This window comes from Ricinus communis, chromosome 2, assembly GCF_019578655.1.
Source record: "Ricinus communis isolate WT05 ecotype wild-type chromosome 2, ASM1957865v1, whole genome shotgun sequence".
In the NCBI taxonomy this organism is placed as follows: domain Eukaryota; kingdom Viridiplantae; phylum Streptophyta; class Magnoliopsida; order Malpighiales; family Euphorbiaceae; genus Ricinus; species Ricinus communis.
Window position 1 is genome coordinate 904670 of NC_063257.1, and position 27817 is coordinate 932486.

Consider the following 27817-nt stretch of genomic DNA (forward strand, 5'->3'; position numbering starts at 1 on the left):
CGAGCCAGTAACTATAATGAAATCAAGATTTATAGAGCGACAGAGATAGTAACGCCTCCTTTAATGCAATGTATTGATTAAAAAGAACAAGGAGATAATGGACTTGGCAACTGAGAAGGCTGAGAAGAGAAGCCAAGAAGGAGAAGCATAGGTTGAAAAAGAGAAACCTGAATATTGGACTCTATTTAATCAGGCAATTGGCAGATCACTTGAGAAATGCAACAATCATGTGTAACTGCTCAGCACTTTCACAGGAATTGCTAGAAACAAAAACTCAGAAAGAAAACAATTACGTTGATTATCTTTATTGGAACTATTTGCAAGTTATGGAGGTTTTGCTATACCTAAGAAGCCTCATTATCTTCTTTCTCAGCTTCTATGGCTATTGCTTCCTTACGATAAAAACAACCCAAAACATCGCGGCTTCTTCAATCTTTTAGAGGGCAAAAACTTATTGCACTGAATTGTCTGAGACCATCGAAAAAGATATTCTGGTTATTCCCATGATACCCTATCTATTTTTCTCTTAAATCCAAGTTAAAATATAACTGAGCTTCCATCATCATCAATCTATCTTAAAGTCCCAACCTACATAGGCTATGAGAATATTGGAACTTGAATGAGTATGATATCAAGAAATACAAACTTCATATTAGAGAAACGTACATCAGAAAAGCCACAGTATTTAAGGATTCTTCAGCGGGTAATTTTGTACTCATAGCCTTTTCAAAATCAAGAGATGCAACTTGGTTTATTGTTTAAAAAACACAGGCCGGACCACATTATAAAGACGTAACGTTTCATGTAGGAATATATAATGATGCAGTTGATGACAAGTTAGGGTATCAATTTCTGATTGGCAATAGAGATATTAATATCCTCCATGAATGATCCGCCATTAATGGGACACAACACAAGCAATGGTAATTGGCTAGCTTAAAAGAAAATGCATTACTTATTGGCCGAGTTAGGAAATATAGAGTTCCAGGTTATGAGTACTAAACTCGTAAATTCATGGTTTACGAACTAGACACAAGCAAATCAACCAGCTGGTTAGAGTTGGATAATTTTGGTGACACGACCCTCTTTCAGATGGAATTACGCTCATTCTATTTTGGCGCAACATCTAGCAACTGGGAAGGAAAATTTCATCTATTCGCGTATTATAATTTCAGTCCTGGTAGTGGTTTCCCATGGGAGGGTAATGACTTTAGGAGTTCTTGACTTGGATAATGGAAGTGTCCAGCAATTACGCCTGCCAAACATATCAAAGTTATCAATACTTCTTTTTCGGTGGGTGTTTCTTATTGAAATAGTATATTTCGATAATTTCTATTTCGATATTATGATAGCATGTTTTTGGAAAACTTACTTAGACATGTATCTCAGGTTAAGAAATCATAATTCCAGTGAAAAACTTGGTAGAATTAACTTCTACTCTCAGCTTATTAGTATTAGGAATAGTCAATTATTAAGAAAAAACAAAAACCAAACTAGATGTAACTAATTAAATTGATCAATTAAGCAATATTTTAATCTGGTTTCAATCTTCAAACGAAACAATTACTTCGCAGAATTAGAAAGTGATTTTTGGACCATTGTGAATAGTTAATGTATGTTAAAAGGTAACACGAGATAGATTGCAATGGGTTATTTGGAGGATAGATATGAAATAAAAATGAAAGAGAAAATTAAAGGAAATTAGTTTGTCTGACGCAAGATAATTAAAACGAAGTATGAAACAAATGTTTATTCCCGGCAGTCGTAACAAGAATAACAAATGGACCATTGAGATCGGTTGTGGTCATATCATACCCTTTTGTCTCTATAAATATCGTTAAAGAAATATGATCATATCATAAGAACTTGACGTTATAGTCAATGCAACATGGCAACCGAAAAAGACCAACAAAAGAAGCCAAATTAATGACCATGCTTAACTCCAACTACTACAGGACAGAAGCATGATGGCACTAATCAAACCTCTATTTAATCAGCAATCCTGATGATTTGTAATGCAATAATCATGTCTAACTGGTCAGAACTTCCACAAGAATTGCTACAAACCATAACCCAAAAGCAATCCAACTATGTCGATTATATTTCCACAAGAGCTGTTTGCAAATCATGGTGGTCTGCAATACCTAAGAAACCTCATGATCTTCTTTGTCAACTTCCATGGCTATTGCTTCCTTACCACAAAAACAATCCAAATCATCGCGGCTTCTATAACCTTGCAGACGGAAAGACCTACCACCTCGAATTGCCTGAGACCATTGAAAAACGTTGTTGTGGTTCTTCTCATGGTTGGTTAGTTATGGTCGAAGATACTCCGTCAATTTTTCTATTAAATCCGTTAACTAAAGCTAGAATTGAGCTTCCATCCTTATCAACTTTTCCTAATTTCCCCACTGAAGTAGTCTACGAAAATTCCAGGAACATAAATGAGTATTTTAATACGAAAGCCAAACTTCGTATTAGAGAAACATATATCAGAAAAGCTATAGTATCCGAGGATCCTTCAACAGGTAATTTCGCGGTCATGGCAATATATAAAACTATAAACAGTACTGAGAATATAGCCTTCTGTAAATCAGGGGATGCAACTTGGTTCACTATCCAAGAAACATCGCAAAAGATCCATTATCAAGATGTAATGTTTCATCGAGGAAAATTCTATGCGGTGGATGATAAGGGCAGGGTTTCAATCTGCATTACAGATATTAATCCTCCATCGGTGATCCAAGTTGCTGATCCTCCACCTGTCCCACCATTAATGGGATATAAGCAATGGTACTTGGCTTCCTTAGATGAAGATCTAATACTTGCCGGTCGGTTTAGGAAATATAGAGGTTCTGGTTATGAGTACCAGACTCATAAATTCATGGTTTACAAGCTAGATGCAAGCAGTTCAAACTGGCTAGAGTTAGATGGATTGGGTGATATGCTATCGTTTTTGGGCTGGAATTGCTTTCACTCCATTTCGACTCAGAATTATAGGAATTACAGCGGAAATTGCATCTATTTTACTGATGACAAGTTTATTGTAGGCAGTGATTTTCCATGGGAGGGTCATGACTATGGTATTTTCAACTTGGATGACAAAAGCGTCCAGCGATTAGGTCTGCCTTCGTATCCTATAAAGTTACCCATTTTGCCTTTCATTTATGGTTACGAAAGAAGCTTAAAGCGTGACCGATCCTCCTTCATCTTGCCTCCACCTATTTGGGTTACAATTAATCCATAAATTATTCATTTATGATTTTAGAACTGAATGTACCAACCATTTTATATATTGCTATAGTCTTTAGAATAAATTCATCATATATTGATTTGATTTTGTATGATTGTATCTATCGTTCATGCAAATAACTTGTGTCATACAAATTTCAAAAAATAAATTAATAAATAAAATTATTGCGTACGTCAAGTAAATGGAATTAGCACTACTTCTTTTGTTGGTGGAAACTTTCAAATGTAAACTCCCCAAGAGAGAAAGATTAATGTCCATGGAAAGTTGAAGGCGTAACGTTTCAAATCAATCAATGAGAAAGCAATTCTGAAGAGATTATGTAACTATGGCTACAGTGTGATAGTATCCAATATGAACAAAGTTAATTTTTATTTATTCATTCATTTTCTAAAACATGAGTCAGGCAAGAAATGGTGGGATAACTCGGAAGAGTTGGGGATATTTTAGGATGGGAACTTGCACTGAAAGCTATCAGTCATGAATCCAATCAATGGCAATATAGTTTAAATTTGGATTTTCAAATTAATATTTCTAGCCTTAACCTTATCAGCTATAAGTCCAATTAGTCTTTTATCTTGATGATTTTTTTGTTATAAGATCAATATTTTTTTTAAATATATCTATATTTAATCTAAAGCACATTTGGCATCATTTTTATGGATGATAAATCACTTTCTCAACAAATTTTAATGGAAGTGCATACTTAAAGTTTGAATTGCACTTACGTGACATACATTTTATTTCTTTAAATGAGATTTTTTGTCTCTATTTTTCTATTAAAGATCATCTGGATCTGAAAGTTTTAGATCAATAATTTTATATAAATAAATTTAGCTTAAATTTATTGTTTAGAAAGTAAAAAAGTATCTTCTAAAATTTTTTATTTTTTAAAATTTTAATTTCCCATTTAGAGGTGGAAAATTCTATTTCAAAAGAATAATGATTGTGATATACTTTTTTTATTTACAATATCATCCCTAATAGATTTATATTTTCTCAAAAACTATCCTAAAACTTTAAGTAAAAATCAATTGCTTTAATGTTTAATTCAACAATAGAAAATTTAAAATTCATAAATTTTGACTAAATTTGTAAATTTTGGAATTTTTTAATCTATACGATATCTGGAAAAGAATTTGGATTGAAACTATAAAAAAAGATTAAAAGAAATGGATGAGTTAACTACCAAGAACAATGAGGAAATGGAGTACATATTTGGTTCTTCCTTTTTTTCTTTTCTTTTTCTAAAATAGATGTTCAATAGGTAGTAATTAATTTTGTACATTGGAAATCAAATCAGTCAATTGTTCATACTTTGTTCTCCTCTTAGTTGTGCTGCTTGGTTGTTTTAGATTTGGTTCTTTATTTTGTAATTTTATTTTACTTCTTGTGTCATATGGAAGTTGAGTGTGTATTCTCATGAATTTGTTATTTGCTTTCTAAAATTCTGAGTACTATAAAAAATAATCATACTGCTTAAGAATTTAGTCACCAGGTTAATCCATTAGTTTAACTGTTAAATTTAAATAATATTAATGGATCATTAAACTAGTTAAAAATCCAAGTGTAGTTGCGTCCTGTTCGACCAGCTTCCAATTAAACCAATTTAGAGTCCGATTCATTACAAATTCAAAATATTAACAAGTCTTTGTTGTATTAAAACCTGTCAAACGGTCGCCAACTAAACCATGTAAATTCCATTACCTACCATAAAGGACCCCATTTTTGACAGACATCGAGAAGTCCTGCGTTGTTTTTGCTGTTTATTACATAACTTCCCACGTAAGAATTGTATAGGTAATGACTAATGATCAGACCTCCGAAGTAGAAGAGTAAATAGGAAATACTTGGTCTGGTTTCTATAACGGACACTTTAAGTAAAGAATACAATCCTCCACACTTTCTTTTAAAGAAATATGTTTCTCAGAAAAAATATAAATATTTTACTAATAAAAATATATTTTGAAATAAATATTAAATATCAAAAATAATATTTTTATTAAAATTAATTAATAAAAAATAAAATAATCACTATCTATCTTAAGATAATAGATGGTAAATCAAAAAGTAAAATTTAATAAATAATAAGAAATAAGAAAAAAATAGAAGAAACAATTGTTAATACTATACTTAGTTTATGAAATAGTAAAAAAAAATGTAATAATTATTCTATATGAAATAATTTTTTCAAGATTTGTTCCAAACTTGAGCAGGAAATAGTTATTCCATTAAATAATTACTCTTTAATTTATAAAATATTTATTTCATAATGTATTAAAAAATAATTATTTCGTATTTTAAGATATATATTTTTAGATATCTATTTCAAATTCACTTATATCATTTTTAATTATTTATTACCATGGATCTATCTGTCCACCACCACTTTTAGAGCCTTTTTAGGATTGTTTTTGCCAAACTTACTTTTTAAATTTTTATTTTAAATTATCAGAGTTATTTTTTTCTGAAAGAAAGACAAGTTTATTTTGTAAGTAATTTTTTAATTTAAATTATAATTTTAAGACTCAACGAATCTTAAACAAGCTCTTTCTCTGGTCCTGTGGTTCTAGCCGTGTGATCGAAACCATGATCAAATTATGCACAGAAATGGAAGATGCGATAGAGGAAATCACCAGCTTTTTACATTTTAGCACTTAAGCCATTCGCCCCTTGCGCGTAAGTCCCGCGCATAGCATCATACGAATAATCTAACTAAAGATGGCCCACTGCTGGAGTTGGATTCAACTTAGAACTCTACTAATCAAACCATTTTAACTCACCAATCCAACCCTAACTCAAAACTTTGATTTTTCATCAAAATTTGTGCTGATTCTGTCGGACTTCAAAAGGTAACTCCATAATTCACCTAATTTCACTTTGCATTCATCAAATTGTGCTGCTGTGGTGCCTTCTTATATCTCCATATATACCCTTCAAACGATACAATATCCCTATTCTCAAATCCTCCAAATTTCGTTATCTTCTTTCTTTTGTTTCTTCAAATCTTTAGTCTACTGCATTGATTGGAGCTCGTTATCTTCTTTCTTTTGTTTCTTCAAATTTCGTTATCTTCTTTCTTTTGTTTCTTTTGTTTCTTTTGCTAAAAATGTATTTGAAACAGCAGCTCGTCTGGGCATGCCTAAAATGAATGTGCTCAACGTGGTGGATTCACCGCTGGCTCACCATTCGATGAAGCGCTTGCAGCTATTAAAGCCGCTATCTAATCTTATTTCCCAAGTGAAACGGGTTTGAAAATCATTTCGGAGCCAGGCCGGTTCTTTGCAGAGTCTGCTTTAAAGTTAGCTACTAATGTTATTGGGAAGCGTGTTAGAGGGGAATCAAGAGAGTATTGAATTAATGACGGTATTTATGGGTCCATGAACTGTATCTTGTACGATCATGCAACTATTACTTGCACGCCTCTCGCTTGCAGTTCCAACCGTGCAAACCCTACGTGCAAAGGTTTGAGGACACATAGCTCCACCGTTTTTGGTCCGACTTGTGATGCGCTAGACACAGTTTTGAAGGGTCACCCTTTACCGGAACTTCACATCAATGACTGGCTTGTATTTCCTAACATGGGGGCTTATACTGCAGCTGCTGGGTCAAACTTTAATGGTTTTGACACGAAAGCTATTTTAACATATCTTGTTTACTCCAATCCAAGCTAGTCTCCTGTTTCTCTTTTCTTTTCTGGTGCCTTTGAGGTCAGGAGAATCTTAATACTGGATTCACATCCTTGGAATTAAATCTTCTTCTAGTATTACTGTGATAGTGCTTATTGATGTCTCTTTCCTTGCCCTCTATGTCTTTGCAAAGCTTGCTTAGCATTCAGGCGAGATAAGCGTACTTTAAAAAAACTAAAGGATGCAATATCCTAGCTCTGAATATGCATTCGTTTGTGGAATATGCATTAATTCTTCTGTTATTCAATGCAAGAGATGTTGCCTAAGTCCCAACTTACATGCATACCTAGTGTGAAATCGAACCTAACCCATTAATATGCACACTTGGATAGTGCTATTTATGTTAGAGAATCGAATTTGGCGCTTATTAATGTTCTTGTTTTACGGTCCCATTATCCGATATATTTGATAGTTGATGAATTCTGAGAATATTATTTAGTGCACCAAGCATGAAAAAGATGTGGTTTGGCACTTAAAATGTTTATGTGCACTCTAATTTTACTTTTAAAATGAGAATACTTGTTTGTTCTCTTCTATATAAAAATAGTGTATTCAAGAATACATAAATAAGATGAATAGATATTTAATAATTATCATACGCTCAAATGTAAGTTATTAATCCATCGAAGTAGCGTATAGGTCTTACCTCCCAAACATATCATATAGACTTGGTCAAACAATGCCCTAATGTTTTGAATTAAGCTGCAATTTGTGTTTTCACGGCCATATCCTTTCTTTTGGGCCCAGATCTAACAATTTCTTTCTTTTCTTTTCTGGACTCAAATTAGATGATCCAATACAAATAATTGGAACAGAAAGGCCCATAGATTATGGGGCCAATACCCAAAGTCGAATGATTAGACAAATAATAAGTAATGTTAAGAGAGATAATTCATGTAAAAGATAGTCACGTCTATCCCTTTTGGGTATCTGAAAATAGCCATGGAAACTCTCAGCTCATCTGCTTCGATCGTATCTTCTTCATCTTCTTCTCTTTCATTCTTCTCTCCAAAGAGAAAAGATTCTCCCATAAGACTTCTCCGTATCCACACTTCTTCCAAAAGTAACTTTTTTTCTTTTATTATTTCCCTTACTTTCCTCTGTCTTAGCTTTTTATTTTTATTTTTTTGTTTTTAATTAATTTTGTTTTGACTTGACTACTTATAATTATTCCAGAGGATGAAAATGATTCTGATCTCCGATCTGACTCGAATGATTCAAGCATCGTCCCTTTCTTCAACAACTCCACCCTCTCCAAGGTTATTTCTCCAAAAAAAAATTAATAATAATAATAATTCAAATTTCCGTGTAATTTATCCTCAATGTCAAATTAATCATATTCTGTTCTGTTTTGGATATTATTGGCTTTTAGGATGCAGCGATGGGCTTGGTTTTAAGCGCCGCTTCTGTTAGAGGCTGGACAACAGGTTCCGGCATGGAAGGCCCTTCTGTTCCCGCCGGGACCGACGGTTCCAATACGGAGAACGTATCGACGTTACCGTGGTCTCTCTTTACTAAATCGCCACGTAGGCGAATGCGCGTGGCTTTTACCTGTAACATTTGCGGTCAAAGGACGACTCGCGCTATCAATCCCCATGCCTATACTGACGGCACTGTTTTTGTTCAGGTTTTTTTCCCTTAATTTTATTTGTGAACTGTTTTTATCTTTCTGTTTACTTTTTTTTTTTTAATCTGTTTTTTTTTTTCTTCGTTTGGCAGTGCTGTGGATGCAATGTGTTTCATAAGCTAGTGGATAATTTAAACCTGTTTCATGAAATGAAGTGCTATGTGAACCCTAGCTTCAATTACAGAGATGCAAAATGGGATGTTGGGTTCAAGTTGTTTGATATGGATGAGGATGATGATGGAAATGATGCATTTCCAATATAGGTGATGATAATTTGAATTTATAATGTAAATTCGATTCTTATACAGCAACTTATTTGTATCTCTGATTGTATATAGGGTCTTTCTCTTAGTGTAATTTATAAGTCTGAATTGATTTCAAGCTGAAGAATGTTTCATATTTTGGTCAACATTGAATAATGCTTGCTTGATTTTAGAAATTCGGCTAGAATGATGTTGACCGTTAATCGAAGCTACAAAGCATATGCACCTGTTATGAATTTTCTTTTATTTTCTAAGAAAATTGTGTGTGTTCGGATCTTAATATTTGTATTATCTTGTAGTTGCACCATTCTTATTCTTGTGCTCTGGAAAATTATAGCTTTATGAAGCTTATGCCTTTCCAGGATGTGCTTTAAGAGGTGGAGAGTTTATCTTTTAGCTGATAAAATGGTATTGGATCATAAGAAATGTGAGATCAAAATATGCTTACTTTGAGACTGTAGCTTCTTTTGCCATCTTATTATTTACTAGTACCTCCTTTATTTTGAACCCTGTTCTATTTGGTATTGTGTAGATATGATATTTTGCAGCTATGTTTAAGAGAAGTGAGTGAAAGTCAGATATAGGTTGCATGGTGATTGTGATACTTGCCGTTAGCTGATAATTTTGGATTAATGATAATTAAGCCGTTAAGTTTGGTCAAAGAAATGTGATGATACTCGAACAATGTTGATAGGATGCTATTAGAAAGCTACTGGCAATGTTCTGCAATGACGACGCCAAACAGAGTGCTCTGGTGATATTATAGCTGATTTGTAGGTGCAAAGGAATTTGTTTTGTCACAGTTGGTTTGGTGAATGGAAGAGCAACAGATATTACGGGTGCTATTCCAATCGGAAAAGCCTCGGTAGAGCTTAGATCATTCTAATATTTTCACGAGGGCCTTTTCATACAACAGTTTGTTTGGGTATCTTTACATGTTCAGTTTAACCATTCCTCAGGATAGTGGTTTTGGAACTAGACGCAGGCCCAGAGGTGTCAAAATATTATTCGGCTTTTAAACTCTCATGAATTATCGGTTTTGGATAGCCGGTGAATGCAAAATCTTGAATGATGATGATGATGATGATGATGATGATATCTTGGTTCTCTCTGTATGGAGCCCTTGATAATTACCTCTCACTTTCACTTCACAATCTCCTCTAGAACAAAAGTTATATTCTGAACAGTAAGGAATGTTTTCAAGAGGAATTGGCACCCCCAATAGTATCCGATGCAGCACGGCTTGTAAGGATGCAATGCATATGTGTACATTGCGTTCCGACATTTCTTTAGAATTATTTAACTTTCTTTATGCTAGTGTCATAATAAAATTATGTGGAGATTTGAATTCTGGAGTTGTTATATCCAATAGTTTCCAGTTTAGGATATGATATTTTGTATCAAGCGAGTTAGACAAGCTATTTGCTTCCATATGGTAATGACGTTGGGTAGATATTCCTCTGCTTGGGATCCGTATGTATGAGCTGTCTGTTTTGACTGCCTAAGTGCGAATGCCACCAGAGCCACATCTGTAGTTGCTATGGCCAAAATATCTGGTAGAGAAATATAAGCCAAGCTGTTCACATATTTGCAGGTTTAAGAGCGTTTGTTAAAATGAGATAATAGGGACATAAATGAGTGCATTTGTGGAGGTAGAAGGTTTATGAATGCTCTCAAGATATGGTAACTTGACTCTTATCATAGCCCCCAACTAATAAAAGGGGATGTCAAAGAAAAGAGGGTGATTTTTTCTATTTTCGTGGGCGATCTAAGTCAGTAATCTAGAGTTTGCTTATGCGGGAACGGTTTGTATTTTTCCCAAGAGTGAATTCTAATTTTACTTCACGATCCAAGAAACAGGAGTACATAATGAGTAGATTTGTTTTTTCCTTGTTGGGTAAATATGGTATTTCAACGAACTACGTTAGTTCTATTATAAATTGTGATCGTGTTGTCCACAAACAATATGAAATCAAGAATTTTCTATAACATCCCACGGACAGTAATCTCATCTCTGCCAGATGTTCCTGGACCCTGCCAGGTCACAAACTCACAATTGGAATCAAAACCAGGCTAAACAAAACCATTTTCCTCGTAAAACCATCTCTCTCCTGTTTCCACTAGTGCGTCATATGCTTTTCACTCGCATTCTCCACCTCAGAAATTCAAGTAAATCGAGGCCACGTCATGAGACATCATCCAAGCCAGCCAATCAGAGGAATCCTCAGCAGATAACCCATTCACATAGCCATCCGTTATCTAATCCCTATTCCATGTCAAAATTTAAGCCACACAAAAACGAACATCTTAGCCTTACTCTCTCTCCATCACTAGTTAAAATCCAACCTCCGTTGCCTTCCTCATTTGATTGCTTTCAACACTTAAAAGACTAAGCGCGACCAGTGAGAGAACACAAAGAAAAACAATTCAAGAATGGCTACTGTCACCTCCGCAGCTGTTGCCATCCCATCTTTCACTGGTCTTAAAGCAGCCAGTGCTGCTTCAACCAAAGTAAACGCCAGTGCCAAGGTTGCAGCCCCTTCACTCCCAAGAATGAGCATCAAGGCTTCAATGAAAGAGGTTGGTGTTGCTGTTATGGCCACTGCTGCAAGTGCAATGCTTGCTAGCAATGCCATGGCTATTGAGATCTTGCTCGGAAGTGATGATGGGGGATTGGCTTTCGTTCCAAACAGCTTCTCTGTGGCCCCTGGAGAAAAGATTGTGTTCAAGAACAATGCTGGTTTCCCGCACAACATTGTCTTCGACGAGGACGAAGTTCCAAGTGGAGTTGATGCAGGCAAAATCTCTATGAGCGAAGAGGATCTTCTCAATGGCCCTGGAGAGACATATGCTGTTACCTTGACTGAGAAAGGGACTTACAGTTTCTACTGTGCCCCTCACCAGGGAGCTGGCATGGTGGGAAAAGTGACCGTTAACTAAATTCTACATAAGCATCAGTCATCTCATATTCCTCTTCTTGTTTTTTTTTTTTTTCCTCTTTTAGCGAGATAGAAGAGTTCATAAATCTCTAATCGTGGGAATGATTAGAGAATTGCATGTATGAAGTGAACCAAGTCTGTATAATGCCTTTTGTGTTTTATAATTGACATTGTATTTTTTTGCTGGAAGCATTATTTGCATGCCTTTTGTTTAGTTGATTTCTCAAAACTGGGATTTGGGGAAGACTAAATCTTAATTTTGAAGCTCATACTTAGGACCAAATGTGGATGCAGAATTCATCGTCAATTAGGAGTTTTGAACATCCCATCATCATTCTAAAAGTTTAATTTAAGAAAATGTATCAATCGGCATCGTATTTTTTACATCAGATTGGCCGTAAATTGGAAGCAGCTCCTAATAAATCTAAATCTTCTCAAAGAAAGTCTACTAAAGACTCGTCAGGAATCATAACGACATCTACCGCTTGACAATTATACTGATACCAAGTTAAATTAATAGCCGAAACCTGACTTGCTATGTAGTTAATGAATCAGGAAAGGTTGAGCGTGCTCCAAGCACCTTTCCACCAACATCTGGAAAATTCTCTTGTCCAGTCAAGGGGCTTACTTTGCCATTTCTATCCACCTCCAAAGGATACTTCAGGAGGAACCCCTGCAATGGCGTGAAATCCTCCTCTGTGAACCTTCTCCAGTTATCTTCGGCGATCTTGTTCACAGTCTTCACACAATCCAAGGTTTCAGGCTCATCAAACAAGCTATCCACCAATCCCAAGTGTTCTGCCCAGAGTGACATTCTGTACCCATATACCTGACAGTGTGTGAAATAGTTTAATCAGATTACTCCAGTTAAATTGTTAGAAGGCATATCTAAAAAGACAGCTTACATAAACCGGCAACAGAGATTACCCTATTTGCCAATGAAAAGTGTATGGACCATAACATTCATATCAGAATTCTAATGATCAGTGGGGCGTTTAATTGGTTCTGGAGGTGCCAAAGCTAAAGCAAGCAACGTATGTAATTATAGGGAAAATACCTGGCCTCGTGGATGTCTCTTCTTATTGCCCCAAGTGTGATTGGGCTGATATGCACCCATTGCTATCTCAGTATCTCTGGAACCAGCCATAGACCGTTGATTAATGTTAGCAGACCCCATTATTACATATTCATCATCTACGATCATTCCCTTGGCATGTACATAAATCATAAATCGTTGGTGCTTTTGAGAAGTTGAAACCTAAAAATCAGATGCAGAAAAATTATCAAAAAACTTTATGGAAAATGATGTTTTACATCTATGCATATAATCAATTGTTAGTCCACAAGCGTGTCAGAAATATTGCAATTGAAGGAAAAGATGAGAAAACATCCATCAAGCAGATCTTGCTGAAAGAATTATCCCTTCCAAAATAGTTCCAACTATCCAGCTAAAAACCTAATCGAGAAAAGAGGAAAATAGATGGAAGTGCCGACTCCGTACAGCTTACAGATCTATGGTGATAATAAATCAATCTGTATTCCTTTGCTAGAAATAAACATCAAATGAACTATTAGACCACATTATATTCATAGAAGAGAAGTTACTGGAAGTTAGTGCCCAAAAAACTCCTGGTGTATTCTTTCATGGTCCAATCAGCAGGATTCAATAACATAAACTCCATTCTGTCCAGGCTATTACCAAAACTATTCTACCCTCTTTCACATCCTACTTGAATGAGTTACAGTCCTTAAACTAATAACCATAGTCTAACTAGTGAGACCAAACTGAACGAACTGAAAAGAAATCCTGTGGACCTAGTATCGTTAACTAACAAATGTACAGGTTTAATCTATGGTGTGGAAAATAAGTTTCACATCAAATGATTACCATGTCTCCAGGTTGGGAAAGTTTATCACTTGAAGCCAACATTTTTTTAGGAAGTTAAGTAGGGTGTAGAAGAGGGTAGAATAATTTCGCTACTAGCCTGGACAGAATGGAAGTAATAACCACAGTCTAACTAGTGAGACCAAACTGAACGAACTGAAAAGATATTCCGTGGACCTAGTATCATTAACTAGCAAATGTATAGGCTTAATCTATGGTGTGGAAAATAAGTTTCATATAGAATGATTACCACATCTCCAGGCTGGGAAAGTTTATCACTTGAAGCAGACATTTCTTTAGGAAGTTCTTCCCTATTTCCAAGACAATAGAAATTTAGGTAGTCCTGAGGGTGTGAATGCTCAAGGTTCATGGATTCCAATTCTTTTGCTATAACGTCATACATCATTTGCATTGTCTGTCCCTATATAAAAGCAAGAAAAAGGAATATCAGTAACATGACAGATTTGGATATTCCAAACAAAACTAGTACTGCCCTCAAAATGAAACTATAACCATAAGTCCAAATGACTGAAGGTTTTGCCTTCTCGAACATAGTTTTAACGAAAATTCAACCAGAGAAAGAAAGAAAGGGGGCAAATGCTTTTGCTTCTATTAGTGCAGAGGGAGTGGTGCCATCACTAATAATAATTTCCATAACGAAATGCAGCTGATAATCCATTTGGCTTTTTCCTGTTCACCTCCCGTCACCCCAATGACTTCATACCTGCCAAAAGAGAATTTCTTGTACAGAGGCAGAAGAAGGAGCACCCTCAGGCCACATTGGTATGACAACATAAACCGCAAATCTCTCCTTTGCTCTGATTTTACTGTTGATCTTTAATGCCAACTCCATAGGAATCAAATTATCAGCCCCTAATCATGCCAAAGAAACTAACTTGAGAAAGAAAAAGAGAATTTATCTATAAGGTTCAGAAAAAAGAAAGCCAAGATTCATAATTACTAATGGCAATGTGATCATTAAGCATACAACCGATTTAGTTGAGCACAGCTATGAGGGTGTTAACACTGAAGTAAAATAATTTATGATCTAGCTCTAAGTTAAAACTGCATTCTTATAAAAAAAAACTGCATATATTTTGGATGCCAAGACCATCTTGCTTACAAGTGCTTCTATTACTGCGCACTTATCGAGCAGAGAAGCTTAACTGATCATGTGTATCGTGCAAAAGGTAACACAGAAAATGATAAACCTGCTTCTTTGTAAGATGGCCAAGCATATGATGATCCAATGAAATATTGATTCTCTATATATATAAAGTGTTGGGCAGATCTGATTGCTTGAATATATGCTGTTTGAATGCTCTTGTCAATCACCAGATTTTTTGCACAAACTAGGTTCTGCAGTCAAAGCAAATTTCATGAAGTTAATCTACTAAGAATAGCATGGTGAAGATCATTTACTGTATAATATATTAGTCTACCTGAGCCTCGGCCTGATGAACATATTTAGGGAACCCCTTCAAAGATCCTGAATCTATAGACCGGAAAACCTGTCAGTTTAAATAACTGGTAAGATGCCATGCCACCTTAAGAAAATATAGCCTAATTACAAATTAAATTTTGAACTCTACACTTTTTAACAATTTTATCAAATTGTTTCAAAATTTTAAAATAAATACTCATTTTGTTTCAAAATTTTAAAATAAATACTCATTTTTTTAATTTACTTTCAAAAATACTTTCCAACGACAATGTTTGAAGTTTTATAGTGAAGAAAAGGATGTAGGAAGTTGATGGTTCTTATTAAAAGAATAATAATTATAAACTAGCAAAAATAGTTTATCATAGACTTAATAATATGGCCATTAAAATTTTTATGTATATGCATATTTTTCACATATTTTACATCTAAATGCAATAAAAAATTTATTAACTCACTGATTTTTATGTTAATAAACAGAATTAACTTACCACGTCATTTTCTCATTGTAATATTTCAAAAATTGTTACCGAAAGGTATTTTTGAAAATAAATTGAAAGCATAAGTATTTATTTTAAAATTTTAAAACAATTGGATAAAATTATTAAAAAGTGTAAAGTTTAGGATTTAATTAGTAATTAGGCCAAAAATAAATATAAAGAAGTTTTGTTGTCAATTTAGATAACTGGTAAAATACCATGCCACCTTAAAAATATATATATAAAGAAGTTTTACTGTCAATTTAGATAACTGGTAACATGCCATGCCACCTTAAATATATATATATATATATATATAAAGAAGTTTTACTGTCAATTTTTAGATAATTGGTAAGATGCCATACCACCTTAAAAGAAATAAAAAAAAAGGTTTACTTGGGGAAAGTGCATACTAATTAACCTGAACATGCCAGTTTTCGGGGCTGTCTTCGCTGGACACCCATAATTTAGGATCATCATTGGGAACTGAAGGGCCAGGACTAAGTATCCACGAGATCCGTTCTAACTTTATTAAGGAATCATCATGCCAATGCGTTACCCTTTTAACACGTCGCCCAAACTCTGACCATTTTGAGGCTTTTTTCCAACGCTGCTCAAAGTTTTTAAGAATATCATATGCAGCAGGTCCTTCAATTTTGCAATGCCAATCATGCCATGGTTGCCTTGGACCCTTTGTTCCTGCCTATCATTTAAGGGGAAATGAGAAGAAAGAAATGTTATTTTATTCTGTAAGAACTAAGTACAGTAATCTGAGAACAGCACTCCAAATGTAGAAGAAAAGTCATCAACGCACAGGACCAGAATTCTCTTTAAACCAATGTCAATCATATAGTTCAACGCTCTAGATCACAATGATCCAATAGCATTCTTCCTACTACTAAAATTATTCATTACATTTGCCTCTAGGCGCTAGGACAATATAAAGGTTTATTTACCTTCAAAAAGAAGATAGCAAGAGTACATTGGAATAAACTCTATATTTATAGTGAAACATCCAACCAAGTAGTAATTTTCCATCATGATAATTAGACAATGAACATCTATCCCGTCTCAGCACTTAAATTCATATTTTTGCCAATCTTTCTTCTTCAGAAGAATTACTGGATCTAGATGGAAGGTAGATTTCTAGGAAGTGTATACTCACAGGAAAAGTTGGATTATGATAATCATCCTGGAATACAGTGTCAAGATCCCGAAACAACCGATGTTCAGGCGTATCATAGCGGCCATCACAAAGATCTAGCCCTCCTATAAACGCAGTTATCTTCCGATTGTTTCCAGATGCTTGCGAATCCACAATCACACATTTCTGATGATGCGTAAAGAGGGTCCCAACAACCTGAAGGATGCCACAGGCAAAACTGTCAGCAAATTTTCTATCAAATTTGAAAAGAGATCTCACTTTTTTCCAGTTAATACTTCTACAAAGTTTTAAAACTAGAAGTGTGTATTTTGCAATTCATATAATTATTTAAAGACCATTTTTCCATTGAATTTATAGATACTGAAGACACTCAAGGACCAAATTAATGCTCGGACAATCGCGAAACCATTAATTAGCTTTTATTAGCTAGAACTACTTCAGAATGAGGATTTAGCAAGAGACCTCTCGATACAAACAGACAAGGAAATGATTCACTTCCAGAGGAACTTTCTACTCAGCCAAGAATTGAAAAGGCCTGAAAGTAAACTTTGCATGCTGTTGCTTTTATATTTTTCAAAAAACATTCACAATAGATTCCGAATAGATTAAGAAACTAATAGTCTTCAGCTGAACACAGAAAAGAAATTTTTTTGTCTTTAGTAAATTCGCTATTTGTTTCCTTCTCTATTCAAGTAAACTTATTAGTAAACAAGAAAATTAACTCCTATAAATAATAATAAGCAAGCATCAGTATTGATTGAAGTATTATATAAAGCTAGAAATGACAAAAATACAAATATACATATTATGCAACAGAGAATGGAACACTGTATAAGCATGCCTGTTGCTTGAAAATGCTAAGCTTACTGCTGGCATAACGTGGCGATAACACACAATTCACAGATGAATGCTTGAAGAACTTGCGAGTTTCTTCATCATGCGTTTGCATCACTCCAGTCTGCATCCAAATCCCAATTGAAACTTCAAAACTTAGAATCTCTAACCTCAGTCAAAACTAATCAACAACTATCCAAATTCAATACCACAATCTACAGTATTTGTCCAATAACATAACTGTAAAGAAAGAGAGAAAAAATAAATAAAACGAAATGCAGTACCGTATTAATGAAGAACTTGCTATGAGAAGTTTTATCATCCCAAACAAGCAATAAAACTCGAACGCCTTCTTGTGATTTGTACTTTAGCAAATCCCCCAAATTTAAATTTCCACCGCTAGGTAATGGCTTTGTTGGCTCTCTAACTAATTTAACCTTATGATAAATCGACCAACCAACTACATACACCAAATGGTGCGCTTCTAATATAGCGTGACAAATATCCTCCCAGCATTTTTCATGCCTATATACGATGTCGTTCTCTAACTTTATCTCCGGCAAAAAGGAATCCGGCACGTGCGCATCCTGATACAGCGTGACGGAACTCCCGTGACGGACGGGAAAATAACAGTTCTGAATACCGAATTCGTTTGGAGACGCGGCAATACCGTACTGGTATAGTGGATTTTCCTCGCATTGCATGAATTTCATTTCTACACGAATTGCACAATCTGGTTTTGGTGGTTTTCCGTAGGGATCGGTTATCGGAAGCCAGTCGCTTACTGTTTCGCCCGAGATGATTCTCTTAACAGGAACAGTTGCTACTCCGATTAAATCAGCGCCAAACACGTCATTATCTTTAACGTGAAACTCCACGTGAGTGGCAGGGTGAGCGACGGGAATCTTGAAATGTTCGTTCCAGTAAGGATGTTGAGAGTTTGAAATCACGCGCGTGCGTGCGACTGTAGCACCTGACAGGCAAACGGTGACGTAGGGGTCACTTGTGATGATTCTGCGTTGGCGTTCGCTTTTGTGTTCTTTAATGCAAGGTTTTCGGCAACCGTCGAATGCGAGTAAACAACGGCGAACACGCTCGGTTACTATATCCATGTTTGGTAACTGTCGAGCTTCGATTATTTTCAAATCGAGATCGCCGTAGAGATACATCGCGGTATCAGGATTCTGATTATCTTCCGCCATTGAACAAAGAGATTATATTTATCACGCAAATACACATGAAAAATAAGAAAGAGAAAAGATTATGTATGTAAAAAGAAATTAGAAATAAAGAAGAGACAATGGAGTTGGCTATCAAGGGAGCACCCGGAGAAATATTTTAAATTGAAAAAGCTTTGTTTTCTCTGTTTCTCCGAGGAAGCCAACTGCGAAAAGGTGCAGGCCGTGATAGATGCTGGCAAGAGGAAAAAGGGAAGAATGAGGGATGGTGGAAAGAGACTGCGTGCGGGCGAAGAGTTGAGTTGGTTGTATTGCTTAACAGCTAAACATCAGACACGTGGATAGGGATTATTGAGTTAATTTTATGTTAAAACTTAAAACTGAATGGACGCATCAGTTGCAGGAAGCCCATATCAGAATTCATGAACACGTGATCCCAGCGTTGGAGGCGAACACTTTAAAAGACAAAGACAGATAGTTATGCGCTGAGGCAACATTTAAATGATTAGGTGAGTTTGTCGCCTATCTCAACCAGAAACAATTGATTGGTAATATATCTGTTCTACGATGAAGTTTTCGTTTTTGTTGAATTTTAAACAAAAACGGACGTCACACAGGTCACATGCTACAGAGGAATGATCAGTTTATTCCAAGATGTGTTCGTCTCCAGTGCCTACAGAGGATCTGTGCTGTACAGAATTGGATTAGAACCTCCATCTTCAGCATTTTATACTCATAAGCTTTATGATACAAATGCCTGCCTATTGCGCTTTCCAGTTATTGTAGATTATTCGTGGACTAAAAAGTGGAAAGAAAGAACTAAGGTAACAAAACCAAAATTATACTTGATTAATACCAAGAATGTGTTTTGCTATCCCTTCCCCCCTTTCTGGGCGAAACATTTACATATAAGCAGTCCATTACGCAACACCAAACAGAGCTTTTGCTATCATACAAATTCCACTGCAGTTATCACTGATCCACTTCCACATTTTAGGCGGCATCTTCAACCTCCTCTCTTAAATTGTACTCCAGTGAGATTAACTCCCTACCTATGGTATCAATTACTTGAGATCTTGTGGCGCCGAGCATAAATAGAGCTAGGAAATGACTTTGATTCAAGAATTTCTACCCTCATATATGAACTACTCCCCTAATACAAACAAATACAGATGGGAGGTTTTTACTTCTTAATAAATACTGACAATATGAAGGCAGAAAGCAACTGTCATAGTTTGAGCCACTCCTAGGCTTCCACATTGCTGTAATTACTGGCTCTCTCATTTGAAATGGGAGGGGCCACCCTCATCATCATACTCTGGATCAAGGCTATCATCTGCACAACATGATAAAGGGATATAAATAAGATCATTAGATAATGGAAAGAAAAAACTCAAAAAGTTCAAGTATGAGAAATGCAAACATGAAAGAAGTTCTATATGTATGCAGATAACCTGCATTGAGATAGATATATCAACAATTAAAGTTTGTAAACCTTGGTTTTCTCTCCTTTTGCCAGGTTTTTCCATAGAGAGTGTAACACATGTTCTCAATAAATCATCAAGAATGTACCAATTTAAGCAGTTTGCTGGATCTGCTTCTAGCTTAGGATCACATCACGCAGCAATCTATGTGATTGCGCGATATAGCGAAGGTTGCCTTTTACTGATTGCAAGCAGAGAAAATTCAGGAAAATAGATAGTCACAATGATGTATAATCCTTACCGAGGCAAATCCAACACACATAATACTGAAACCAGGGAAGTGAAATGGTGCTCTTTCGGATAGGAACAAAGCTGGAAAATAATTCAATTTTATTAGTTTTTATTACTTTCTAAGCCTGAGTAAAAATGAAATTAAACTACAAATCACCTGTTAAAGGAGAGAAAACCAAGGGCGAAACCACATTGGCTAACGAGCCCAAACCTGAAACGAATCCTTGAGCCTTTCCCTGGAGAAAAGGAAAAATAAAAAGCTTTTAACATATAGCAGGACGACCTGGGAGATTTTTGGGAACAGAGCGACTCAAACTCTTCAAAAAAAAAAATAGAGAACTTCATGCCTCTTGAAACTAGCTTTCGTCTTTTGGGTAAAAGCTTAACAATTTTTTGTTTCTCTTCTCATTTAAAAGCTGAAATTTTTTTTATTTTCTCTTCTCATTTGTCAGCTTGATGAGAAAGATACTTACAAAAGATATCAGGATTATTTAGCTTAATTAAAATAAATGCTTCAAAAGGATCAAGGAAAATTTTAACATTCTAATGCAAACATATTATCAAAAAGATATCTACCACCGGAACCTTATAGACACTTCCCAATAATTCTACCTGCTCACAAGCCCCAACTTGCTTCGATACAATAGTCCGCAACTGCAAATCATTGTCAAAAATTAACTCAGAGATTACTGTTTGGACAAATAATAAGAACTTTATAGGATAAATGAAGTAAGAAACTCACGCATGGTTGTGAAAAGACGAACAAAATGGAGAGCAAGGCAGCAGCATAAGGGACCTATCAGCCTTTGAAAGGTTAGCAACTAAGACATAATAGAAGTTAACCAAAGCATGGACAACAGACAACTAGAAAAACCAATAAACTGTAATGTCCGTCAAAATTAATATTTTTCCAAAAATAAAAGGAAGAATCTTGCAGTTGCTAAGTTAGTCAAATCACATACCCAGAAGGACCATGCAATGCTGTAAAGAAACATCTGCATCAAGACCACAATTACATCATTGCATTAGTCAGTAGTTAAGAAGCTGACAGTGAAATCATTCACAGACATGCCCCTGAAATCATGTCAATGATACTATTCATAAGAACTGGAGGACAGTGATCAACCCAATATGAATAGATGATAACATACATACATAGAAACAAGGTACTTACATGTATACATGTAAAAAAGAGCCCTACTGAAAGCAACCTCGCCTCTCCTAAAGCAGGAGCCAATAAAGGCATGAGAAGCAACTGCAAGTGGATTAGTCTTGCAAATCACAGGAATGTTCCAGGTAAACCAAAATGGGCAAAAGAATGACGTTGAAGTTGAACAAATAAGTGCAAACTATACCTGCGAAATGGTGCCAGCAATCCCAGAAATTACCATTAGGTCAGCAAATTGATTCTTGTTGAAGTGAAACCGTGCCTTTAAGTAGTACTACAGATAAGAAAAGGAAAATTTGGATTTCAACACCTTGCTGTACATTGATATTCAAAATTCAATGCGGTTGAGCTAGCAGTAAATGCAATGAAACATGGCAATTAATTATTTGCCCTTAAGTGAAGAACAGAAACAATATTAATGCCCACAGCCCACACCTTGTAAGTGTGACCTATTCTCTTTTTTATATGAATCATCAACTGCGACCCAAAGTTGGATGTATTCATGTGTTGTTAACCGCAATAGAACATGAACCCGCAAGATAGCCAGAATTGAAATTTAATCCTCAAGCAGAGATAATTTTCTATCAGTACCAAGTACCATCAAGAATATCTTGAAGCCTGTGTACCTCTGAAAAAGAAGTGACCTAACCTCTTAACTAATTAAGTTGATTTTGCACGTGGAACAACCTGCAATGTCTTAATTAGTCAAATTAGGGACGTACCATTAATGAAGCATGAAGGCCAACCTCCGAAAGGTTGATGAAAAAAGCAACAATGGCAGCTTGCGTAAACGTAACACTGAAATTAAAACAAGATTATCACTAGTCATCCTCATAAGAATAATACAAATTTAAATTTAAATTTTCACGAAATAGCTATCTAGGGACAGCCACTGACCTGCTCTTAAGCAAGCAAATCATATCCTCTAAGGAAGGCATAGTTCTAAAAACCTGCTCATTCTCACTTGAATTTTCAATCTGTACATAAACTTTACCCTTTCCGTTAGAGATTATTGGAGTAGTGAGGTTTTTATCCACGATTGAGTCCTGAAGGAAAACCTTCATGTATACTATGGCCACAACTGCCATTGAGGCTGAAACCTAAATAAAAACATTGGTTCACGCATAAAATCAAAGATTAAAGCTGAATCTTAATGAAAATTTTTATAAAAAAAAAACAGTTAAATAAAATAATTAACACCTGGAAAGTGGAGGCGGTGGAAAGAAAACGAGTAGAGAGTGTTCCACAAACGAACGCCGACGATCCAATTCCTGAAAGAATTCCAAAGGCCGAGGCTCGCCGCGCTTCCGGAACATTGTCTGCCTGAAATTATTTCAACGAGAAATGAAACTGAAACAGAGAGGAAGTGTTTGTTTTGGAGGGAAAATTGAGAAAAACGTTTGAATTTGATGTTGTTGGGCTTTTAGACTGATATAGTTTACATACATTTCTTCCGTTATCTTATTCAAAATCATGGGTCAGACCAGGTTTGAGTTCGGGCCAGCACTTTTAACCTAAACTTAAACTCAGGATGGCCCATAAAGTATGGCGTATTAGAAGAAGAACTTACCACATAGGCGAGAGCAAGGCAGTGGACACTTCCTTCACAAACCATGGCAGTGAGAGTCTTCATCACATAATATGCGTAGAAGAAATACGTGGTTCTGCTGTATGCCAATGTGGCTGCAATTCGATCCAGAGAGTCTTTTGCTTCAGTAATGGATTAGTTTCAGAATAAATTATCAAAACCCTAATTCTTTTTTATTTTTTCTTTTACAAAAGTGTTTCGTGATAAAAAAAAAAAGATATGAATAAAATAGTTAATTTAATTTCATATTCAAAATAAATAAAAATTTAAAACTTATTTTTCTCTTTAATCCAACTCATTCTATAGTATTTTATTATGTTTGAATTTAGGTTTTCCAACGATTTTTAGGGAAAATATCAATTATAAGATAAAGCTTTTAGAACTTTTAAAAATTTTCAGATTAAGGAAATAGAGTTTAAATTCTATCTTAATCTCTTGCACTGTGATTGTTAAAATCTATAAAATTTATTTAATTTATTTATAAATTAAGTTTATGTACTTTAAATGAAATATTAATTATTTTAGAATATTACATAATCAAATTTGTATGAAATTGGTTATAACTAAATTACATTATATTTTAATAAAAAAATAAAATTTTCAAATAAATTTTACATTATTAAATAAATACACTTTATGACACTAAAATATCTCTTTCAACTTTATCATTTTTATTTTTTATATTTATTTCTCAAATAAAATAAATTGTTTTATAAATTTCAACCAAATACAATATTAGAATTATTATTTACCTTTATTAATTTTCAACTAAAAAAAAATTAAAATTTCTTCATATAACAAGTTCCTCCATTTTTTTTTTTTTTTTTTGTACATATTAAAGAAAAAAACTATGCAACTTTTAATTGGCGAAGAAAATGGAGTTAATGTTAAACAACAATTGTCTTTCCTATTATATATCTATATTAAAAAGGAAAGTAAAAAAAGCAGTTGGTTACTTCTACTTTAAGGTTCCGCCTAAAGTCAGCCTCTCTAGGACGACCGAAAGAGCGATAGTAACATCGCTTGTGCTTTAAACCTCTAATACATATCAAAATTAATATTAGCGAAGGGGATGATTAATGAAATATAAAACTCTATTTAATGGTCATGATAGAGGACTGACATCATAATAATAATAATAATAACAACGACATGCTTACCCAAGGGGATTACGGTAAGACTCATAGGAATAGTAAGCAAAGCTTTCCTTCCATATTTGTCCGATAGATTCCCTACCAAAGGCATCATTACCAATGTTCCCAGCCCTATGATCTGCCATCGAACCATACATCTCTATTTTATTAATTTATTTAACATGAACCATTCCTGTTGATTAAAGCAAACCAATATATCTTACCAACATCAAACAAATAATTAATTAGAAATATGCTGATAGATAAGATGAGTAAAGCGTAATACATAGTTGGCCAACAATGGCTCACAGGCAATGCATAAAGAAGTTATAGCAATGGGCAAGGGAACGGTACTAAAGGGACGTAGAGACAAACTGAATTATATAATAATGTTAAGGGAAGAAGTGACAGACCTAATTTGGAGTAACCTAATTCTCCTATCCTTTGGGCAACACAAGGAAAAGATGGAACCATTCATTCGATATGCATGTATAATGAGTTAGTAACACAAGTAAGAGTCACTTTGGCGTTTGGCTATATTCTCATTTCTCAGCAAACAGCATTCATCATATTTATTTACTTTTCTGAACAAAGTATGGAAGGGTAAGTCTCCGCAGTCAATTTATAATCCTAATTTCTAGTGGCTTCCATGCTTAAAACTTGAACACATATTTTGAGCTCCTAGGTTACGTTTAACTAAATTAACGGTATAATTGTCTAAGCAACAACGATATTATGTATATACACACACATAGATGAGGCTCATCCCGAGGACAAAGTGTATAAGGGAAGGGGAGAGTGAGCTGCATATATTTACCCAGCTTTCCCCTTGCATTTCGCATGAGAGCTTTTTATTTGGTCAGGCAGGAAATTATTTTACGACAAGTACAGAGTCGGAATTTGGAAATAATAACGAAAAACAAAAAATTGAGTCACGAGAGCTGTACCGCTTGTTGAAATCCGGTGAGAAAAATAGCGAGAGAGCACTCAACTTGTCCAGGACAAAGTGCAAACATAGTAACATCAGTCATGGCGGGGATCACCATGAATGTTGAGAAGTTGTAAAAGAAGACAGTCAAGAAGAGATGGCTTAACGTATTCATGTATATATGGTTCCCTCACCTTCTCTTTCACAAGCTTTAGCTCAACGAAACAGTAAAGAAAAACAACAATAACGGCAAAAGAAGCAGCTAAAGTAAAGAGCTATATATTACCAACTAAGTGAGGAGGCCCATCAACTTTATGGCAAATGTTTATGCCGTGCGATTCTATTTAACATGAAAAAGCAGGTGTGTTTAGAACAAAGTATTTCTTGTCTTTTAACTCAACTCTTGCAATTATCTATACATGGAGGGCTTATAAAAGTGGACGTCAATCCCAACAGTGTGAAAGAAGGGTTAAGTGATAAGTTGTGTTCAAAGCTATAGCATATATGACAAGTGACAACCCAACCACACTTCAAAGAGGAACTTTTAATTGGCAATGGCACAGCCCAACCGCTCTTTAAAGAGGAAATTTATTGCCAAGTCTTCTCTGTGTTTTTACCATTTAAGAAAAGTGGGAGGTGATGACCGAAGGTGACATTGTCTGCTTGTGCTGGAATGAGAAGGCCGTTGGGTCACACACAGTTTATGACTTAACAGTGTGATTTGGATTGGGCTAGCCTTCTTCTGTTCTTGATCTCAGGCTAATATATGCAAGATTGGGTGATGTAAGTTGGATATGTGACTTGTGATATGTCGTTTGGAAGTTTCTCCATATCAATATGTTGCATATAGAGATGAAAAAGGCAGGTGTGGTGAAATTATGAGGAAATTTCGTATGATAGGACAATGGAATTAATTTTACTTTTTGCGGTCTCTTGTCGTCTAGATCCTAGTCACCTAAATGCCTGAAAAGTTCCTGTCGTTAGTTTAATTAATTTCTGGACATTCATCAGGTAATTGTAAATTTCATCTTTGTCACCCTTTCTTTTTTATTAACTATCAGATACACAGTTTGGCATCATTCATGACAGTATATACATTTCTGTTTAACATATGAATTCCATTCAAATTCATATTATAACTAATTTATATGATAATTTCGTAACTATAATTAATCTAAGTGTATATATAGCATTATATTCGGAATCATAAAACTTAAACTAGATTCAAATTTAACAATTAAATATGATAATTTGTATTTATAACTAATATAAGTGAAATTAATAACCTCTTAACCAAAAACAGAATAGATTTTATGTGCAATTAAGTGAGATTTACTTCTATATAAGATATAAAAATTGCAAGTGAGGCTCAGGATGGAACATCAAGACCTATAACAGAAAAACTATATGCAATAATTTATTTGAAAAATAAAGCATACAAAATGAAAAGAAAAGGTGAAAAATTTAGTCCGATAGGAAGAAAGAAGAGAAAAGAAATATGTGCTCAATTCATATGGTCTAAAGCTTCTTTTTCTTTTCTATAAAACTAAAGCTTAATTCGTGATGATGAGCAGTTTTGAGCTACAATTTTATACACATAACATGACAGTTTGAGAATAGCAACTGAAATAGGAAAAGCTTCAAAACATAAAGAATGTTTCTGAATTCTGCAAGTGACATAACATGACAGTTCGATAATAGCAACTGAAATTGGGAAAAGGCTTCAAAACATACTGAATTCTGCAAGCAAATGAGCTTGACGGACACATACATAAATACAAGTGTCGCATGAGTGTTAAACATGTCTTTAGAAATTCTACACGTTAGCGGTTAAAGAGTACAAATAAATGCTCGTGGCCTTACTAGTTGCTAGGAAATATAATTAGTAGGCAGAGAAAAACAACAGAATTACAGAACATACCGCTTGCTGGAATCCGGTCAAGTAGATAGCTAAGGAGCATTCATCTCTCCCAGGACAAAGCGCAGACATCGTAACGTCGGTGATGGCAGGAATCACCATAAACGTGGAGAAGTTATGCAGAAAGATAGTCATAAAGAGATGGCTTAAACCTGACAACTTTTCCATATCTCTCTATCTCTCTCAGGCTACAACTAAAGGGAATAAAGATACTTGGCAAAGGAAGTTACCGCTCCAAAACTAAAGACACTAGAACTGCAAGTATATGATATTCTAAAAAGCCGCAAAACAACATTGGGTTTAACGAATAAGTGAAGTATACACTTCCGATATTTATAATTGTCGGATAGAATACATGTTATGCCAATTTCACTTATCTGACGTTTATACAACAGCATGTGTATTACGAAAAAACTAACAAATCCTATCTGTGTGGAAACGACTCAACCATGTGGTAAAACTCATATTTTTACTCTCATTATTACCCAAATTTTGATTCATTTGGGGAGATAATTAGATTCTTCTAAAGTAATTAAAAATGTTAAAATAGTATAAAGAGAGATAGTGACTTGGTGTAAGATGCGTTGCTTCAAAGTTCATGCAAGAAACAGGGTGCT

The 27817-nt window shown here is 34.9% G+C and overlaps 5 protein-coding genes and 1 pseudogene across 6 annotated transcripts; 4 read left to right on the forward strand and 2 right to left on the reverse strand.

Moving 5' to 3' along the window:
• The first annotated feature begins 1902 nt into the window (after positions 1-1902).
• LOC112535145 (F-box protein SKIP23) lies at positions 1903-3276 on the forward strand. Its single transcript, XM_025157658.2, has one exon. It carries the CDS (start codon positions 2006-2008, stop codon positions 3245-3247), a length of 1242 nt encoding a protein of 413 aa, XP_025013426.2. The 5' UTR covers positions 1903-2005; the 3' UTR covers positions 3248-3276.
• A 2848-nt stretch (positions 3277-6124) lies between these two features.
• LOC8267842 lies at positions 6125-7199 on the forward strand (annotated as a pseudogene).
• A 624-nt stretch (positions 7200-7823) lies between these two features.
• LOC8267841 lies at positions 7824-9109 on the forward strand. The gene is made up of 4 exons (XM_002510558.3): positions 7824-8002; positions 8116-8198; positions 8312-8566; positions 8659-9109. Exons 1-4 carry the CDS (start codon positions 7882-7884, stop codon positions 8827-8829), a joined length of 630 nt encoding a protein of 209 aa, XP_002510604.1. The 5' UTR covers positions 7824-7881; the 3' UTR covers positions 8830-9109.
• A 2047-nt stretch (positions 9110-11156) lies between these two features.
• LOC8267840 (plastocyanin B'/B'') lies at positions 11157-11957 on the forward strand. The gene has a single exon (XM_002510557.4). It carries the CDS (start codon positions 11263-11265, stop codon positions 11767-11769), a length of 507 nt encoding a protein of 168 aa, XP_002510603.1. The 5' UTR covers positions 11157-11262; the 3' UTR covers positions 11770-11957.
• Positions 11958-12099: 142 nt separating this feature from the next.
• On the reverse strand, positions 12100-19219 carry LOC8267839 (phospholipase D delta). Its single transcript, XM_002510556.4, has 10 exons — positions 17857-19219; positions 17580-17696; positions 16739-16933; positions 15995-16276; positions 15096-15164; positions 14865-15012; positions 14378-14526; positions 13904-14074; positions 12826-13026; positions 12100-12597 (listed from the first exon to the last, which is right to left on the reverse strand). The coding sequence occupies exons 1-10, from the start codon at positions 18772-18774 to the stop codon at positions 12304-12306; spliced, it is 2544 nt and encodes an 847-aa protein (XP_002510602.1). The 5' UTR covers positions 18775-19219; the 3' UTR covers positions 12100-12303.
• A 356-nt stretch (positions 19220-19575) lies between these two features.
• Positions 19576-27513, reverse strand: LOC8267838 (tetracycline resistance protein, class H). 2 transcript variants are annotated; one of them, XM_002510555.4, is made up of 14 exons: positions 27204-27513; positions 24382-24493; positions 23204-23316; positions 22834-22956; positions 22531-22733; positions 22356-22431; positions 21821-21907; positions 21640-21720; positions 21428-21460; positions 21208-21261; positions 21078-21119; positions 20623-20701; positions 20476-20546; positions 19576-20086 (listed from the first exon to the last, which is right to left on the reverse strand). In XM_002510555.4, exons 1-14 carry the CDS (start codon positions 27366-27368, stop codon positions 19997-19999), a joined length of 1329 nt encoding a protein of 442 aa, XP_002510601.1. In that variant the 5' UTR covers positions 27369-27513; the 3' UTR covers positions 19576-19996. The 2 variants fall into 2 exon arrangements, with proteins under 2 accessions (XP_002510601.1, XP_015574799.1); XM_015719313.3 differs by lacking the exon at positions 27204-27513 and adding an exon at positions 25302-26384.
• Between the last annotated feature and the right edge of the window lie 304 nt (positions 27514-27817).